This window comes from Loa loa, assembly GCF_000183805.2.
Source record: "Loa loa unplaced genomic scaffold supercont3.172, whole genome shotgun sequence".
Taxonomy (NCBI): Eukaryota; Metazoa; Nematoda; class Chromadorea; order Rhabditida; family Onchocercidae; genus Loa; species Loa loa.
Window position 1 is genome coordinate 21,382 of NW_018108352.1, and position 5,403 is coordinate 26,784.

The following is a 5,403-nucleotide window of genomic DNA, read 5'->3' on the forward strand; positions in this document are numbered from 1 at the left end:
AACAAGAATGAGACATCGAGGATCTCGTTCTCCAGATATGGACGATATAAAGTAGGAAACAAAGTGCGTGTTTGTTGAAAGTTCTGAAAAAAAAGATCACAATTCTCAACTTTTATGTTCAGAGAAAAAGATTATAAAAGCTGTAAAATATTCCCACCTTGTCCATCAGAAAAGGCTTATTAGAGAAATTTCTATTCGATATAGTTGAGAATTTTGAAGGCTAACAAACTCTTGTTAAATATTCTCAGTAAACCTTTATTGGTAAACATTATACAAAGCGAATGTGCTTGTTTTATAGGCCAGCAAAATATAGTGTTAAGTGTTCAAAATGTTTATGCATGTATCTCGATGCAAACTTATCGTACACAAATTTTTGTTTTATACCTGCTTCAAAATATGAGTGTTACTTCAGATATCAAGAAGCAGAAATGGCTTTACGTATACACGATCAGCCTAAATTAGATGATTGTTTCACCAATACTTCTGTGGAATCGTTTGCTCACAGTCTGCTCAGCAGAGTTTTCGTGTCGGTTGCAAATATTTTTTATGAAAAAGAGAAAGGATATGATTGTAATTACTTACGCGACTAATATTTTTCATAAAAATATGAAGCGAAAACCGAAAACTTTCTATGCTACAATTCTTTTGGATAGTACTTTAGAAATTAGAGCGAATCAGTTATGATTTCACCGATTATTTCAGAGAAACTGGTCGACCCGATGAAGCAGCTGATGAGGGTAAGTTGGCTCTAAAGCAAAATGTATTTTCGTGGACGAGTTTGAAAACATTATGTAATTTGGGCGTCGGAAATCCAGAAAATATTTACACAAGTTTATTGACATGTGTAAATGAAGCACGTTCAGCAGATAAACCAAAGACTTCTAAAAGGTATATTTTAAAGTTGGGTTATAAGTGAATCCAGATACACTTCAGAGTATTTTACAGCTGTTAGTGTTTTTTTTTTAAAAAATATCCAGGAGCTGCAGCTCGTGAGTTCTATCTTACAAATGTTAAGACTGAATTTATCCGAGTTTGCCTAATTTATATGGCTTGACTGAAACTTTTTTTCCTAGTTCAGAAGTGTGTACTTTTGTTTAGCTTTTGAAGTATAATTTAACACATCTTTTAATGGTAATTCACGAGTTGTTAGGACAGAAATTATTACGCATTTGCGATACTACTCGTAGCATATGAGAGCTTATCATCTTTTGGGAATCTGTGGGATCGCAGTATTGATTATGAATTTCTAGCACGGGTGTGCCAATGAGGAGCGTTGAGAAAGTGACAAGAAATGCGGAGAAAAGAACGCCAAGTGGTAGTAAAGAAATTGAGCAAAAAGTGACTTGTTTTGCACCAAAAAAAGTAAAACGGTAATTTTTGTTAAACATTTCAAATTATGCATAATCATTTTTCTGACATAGGTTGAAATTCTTTTTTAGGGCATAGCAGCTAAGCGAAATACGGAACTAGGTATAGTTAAAAGACGATTGGAGGAAGGCATGGAAACACGGCGCAGCGTGCGTTCGTATGGAGTCTCACAGGATAGTGAAAATCAAACTGTTGCTAAAGATTTGAGAACTTCTACACGTTCTCGTGTTGCAGGCCTCTCTGCAAGTGGAACACCACGTAGTTTGCAAGACAAACAGTTACGGTAAAAAAATTTTGGCGAGTATTATTGACGAGAATATATCTCTTATTCGGTTTTAATTTTTGCTAAAGATATTGCTTTTGACCTTAATTTTCTTTCAGATATTTCATATATAAATACGTAAATAAATCAAAAACAATGCCTTGTATATATATTTATATATAAAGAGACAAAACTTTAGACCATTAAATTTCAGCTCAGTAAATCGCATCAACGAAATAGAGTTATCGAAAACACCACCACCGATACCTTCAATTCACAAATTAATGGAATCAAATGATGATCTTCCGGAAACACCACCTAAACTGCAAGATGAATCTGCTCACCAAGCGCAGAAAAGCTCATTAAGTCGTAGACGTTCTGGCTCTCAGCCTTCTGTTATTCCCCTTTCTTCACACGATCAAAATACTGTACAGTTTAAACAGGAGGTTGGCATTTTTCTCATGTTTTCTTCCTTTACATTTCGTGCATATATCGTAAAACTAGTCACTAATATCTACGTTGCATCTCACAGGTGATTGCCCAATTTGGGGAATGAGTACTGTTTTCAGTTACTCATTTTTTTGCTCCCCGTTTTCATTTTCACTTTTGATATTTCCCTTCCACTCTTTCCTTTTTTATAGCTACAAACGTTCCTTTTCCTTCGTTTTTCTTTTTTTTTTTTTTCTAAATATTCACACGACTCGAATTTAATCGACTTCTGTCTTACGAAGAGATTATAAATCGTTTATAGTAATAAAATGACAATTGCCAAGTGACAGTAATAAAGTAAAACAGATCCTCGTCCATTACCTTCATCATTTGTTTATCACTTAGATTAACCACAGGTATAGCCACATCATGCTTCATGCAAATGAGTAATTCAACTGATGTGCTGAATGACAAATCAGGTTTGATAATGGACTCTTGCTAATCGTTTTACATTATCGTTTTATCAACATTACAGAATTTTTATGTTTTTCTGGCTTTTGTATTTATAAAATCTTGAGTCATTATGCCGGTAGTATTTCTATTAGCGGTTACTACTTGGTGTCTAAAGAATTAGGTTCTACTATTTTTATGGTCTGGAATTAGTAGTACAATTTTTCTTTCCAGAATTTCTATTTTTTGGAAAGTCGGATTAAAATTAACGAAGAATTCAATAATATTAGGGTGTAAGTGGAAGTTTTAGTTACATAGATCTGTATTTGACATATGGCAGAACAACAAGCTGATTCTTGCAGCCGGAATCATTGGGTGTCTCAGTTGTTTTCTCACGTTCATCATCCAGTGTGTCGTTGACATCTTCTTGTTCACCTCAACCAACCAGACATCGTAGCAGGGAGAAATTTCGATGGGAGACATGTACTCGAATAATGAAACGTTTACATAGTTTCGTTTCGAGACCGCCATCAGTTCAACGTCTTCAGCGCTGTATTACTGACTGGTCTGCTCTATTCAGTAAGTTCTTTTTGAAATTTGGGGGAAAACTACTTGAAAATTTGAAAAGGATTGAATAAAACTGCGAAAAGATATATGAGGTTGAAGAAATAATCTTAAGCAGTTCATAATTTTCTACTTCCTTATGTTTGTGTGTTGTTTCTTATATTATAGGGTTGAGAGGTGCATACGTACGTTTCATTGTTCCATTTCCTATAGGTTTTATGATTATAGTAGAAAACATGTGTTTTTATACGATCCATGTTTGCAGCGACAGTGGTAGAACACATTAGTTGGTTAGCTATGCTTCAATGTGCTGTGGCGACATACAGATCAAACTCAGTAATTGGCCGCTACAATCTGATGCCTGAAAAGTGCAAAAAATTTGCCTTGGCTAGGGAATTGCTGGCTCGGGCATATTTAGAAAAGCTTGATTATACAAAGGCAACAGAAATCCTGGAAGAACTTCACCAAGAATTTCCACATCGCGTTGCAGGAATGGAGGTTTGTCGCTCTGCCTGCAGTTCATATGTGATTACTGCGATTGCATGCCAAACATGCACGGTTCTGCCTCAACTTCAGAAAGAAATTGTATTAGCTTTCCAATATTAGATTTGATCTTCCTAGAGGCTTTATTGATTGGTAGAGTTTAATCCTCGTTGAGTCAACGTAGAGCAATAGCTTTTTAATGTTTGAAGCATCTTATGCTTTCAGATTTGCTTGATTGTTGTCATCTCTATTTTGTCTTGGTCTTAGTCGGATTTTATGACATCCAGTAGTTTGATTTACTTCACTTTTAGTTCTTCAGTTCAACTCAGTTGGACTTTGAAAATAATGATATGAAATAAACAATAATACTATACTTAATTACGTAGTTGTGAAAGCTGGTGTAATTCATTTACTTCCAGATTCTTTCAACAGCACTCTGGCATGCGCAAGATGTCCGTCGACTGTCGGTACTTGCTATGCAAATAACAGAGGAATGTCGCTTTTGTCCTGAGGGTTGGTGTGTAGCCGGTAATTGCTTCAGCGTGCAAAAGCAGCATGATACAGCCATTGAATGTTTCGAACGTGCCGTCACTATTAATACACGTTTTCCATATGCTTATACGTTGTTAGGGCATGAATTGCTGGATTCGGATCACCAGAGCAAAGCTGCTGCTGCCTTTAGGCAAGATTTTTCTGTTTTCTTATTTTTTTATAATGCATAAGAAAGTTTGAGTATAAGTTACCAAGTAATATTGTAAAACTGTCACCAATCGTATACGAGTAAAAGCATGTTTGCAATAGCTTTGAAATTTATAAAATACTGTTGTTGCTATTTCAACTCATTCATCAACGTGGTGCACATTGTCTATTTTTATTATTATTCGTTTTATTCCTCGTACGCATTGGAGAGTACGTGAACAAGTTTCACTTCCAGTAGGTAACAGATTACCTGATAGAAGTGCAAACATATATAAATCATGTAAGCATGTGTCCAGTTTAATAGTAAGAATGAGCGTCTAAATAATCACAGTTTTGCAGACGCGCACTTCTGCTTTGTCCGACTGATTACCGTGCCTGGTTCGGACTAGGATTATTGCATTTTAAGAAAGAACAAGTGAACCTTGCTCGTGTTCATTTAAGTCGGGCTGTAGCAATCAATCCGTTTAATTCAGTTCTACTATGTCAATTATCAGTTGTTGAACAAGCACTGCATAATAATGATACGGTAAAATATTTTGTTGAGAAGAAGGCATTATGGAATATAGTTCAATTGTTCGAAATTTATTTTTTTTTTTTTTTTTTTTTTTTTACGTAGATTGTCGAGCTTAAAATATGTGTGAAGCTTTGTGGAATTATGAGCCTTTAGTGGAGAATAAGAATAAGTGAAGAAGTAAAACAAAAGAACTAGCATGCGGCGCATGGATAACAATATGTTGACAAATAAGAGTAGGAGTGGTGAATGTTATATGTAATGAGATAAAGTGAAGTGTGTTACAGGCAATGGAACTGTTACAGAACGCGTTGAAGATTTCACCAGACAATGCTGCTTGCAGATTTTATCGTGCTCGTTTGTTGTATGAAATGCATGATTATGCTCAATGTCTCGAGGAGTTAAATGATCTAAAACTTATTGCTCATGATGAAGCGCAGGTTTGTTGTTTTCTTTACGGATTTACGTTCATATTTAGACTTTTCATGATATTTGGCCACTTTTCTTCTTCCTTTGCAATTCTCGAAAGGAAGTGCATGAGCACATTATTGCTTGCTTACTACTGACAGTGGAATTGGAATTTACCAAATCTTATGTAACATTCAGTTTTATCCCTTTATCGCTTTGTTGATTCCAA

The 5,403-nt window shown here is 35.2% G+C and overlaps 1 protein-coding gene across 1 annotated transcript in view; it reads left to right on the plus strand.

The window, feature by feature from the left end:
* The window catches only part of LOAG_18004 (TPR Domain containing protein), a gene marked incomplete at its 5' end in the record, with an annotated part of 8,793 nt that overhangs the window by 1,718 nt on the left and 1,672 nt on the right, over positions 1–5,403 (plus strand). The window contains 10 exons of the mRNA XM_020450674.1: positions 413–526; positions 703–888; positions 1,251–1,362; positions 1,440–1,651; positions 1,845–2,076; positions 2,872–3,088; positions 3,339–3,571; positions 3,976–4,238; positions 4,595–4,781; positions 5,054–5,206. Of these exons, the coding sequence (XP_020305614.1) occupies positions 413–526; positions 703–888; positions 1,251–1,362; positions 1,440–1,651; positions 1,845–2,076; positions 2,872–3,088; positions 3,339–3,571; positions 3,976–4,238; positions 4,595–4,781; positions 5,054–5,206 (1,909 nt within the window). The remainder of the gene's footprint in view (positions 1–412; positions 527–702; positions 889–1,250; positions 1,363–1,439; positions 1,652–1,844; positions 2,077–2,871; positions 3,089–3,338; positions 3,572–3,975; positions 4,239–4,594; positions 4,782–5,053; positions 5,207–5,403) is intronic.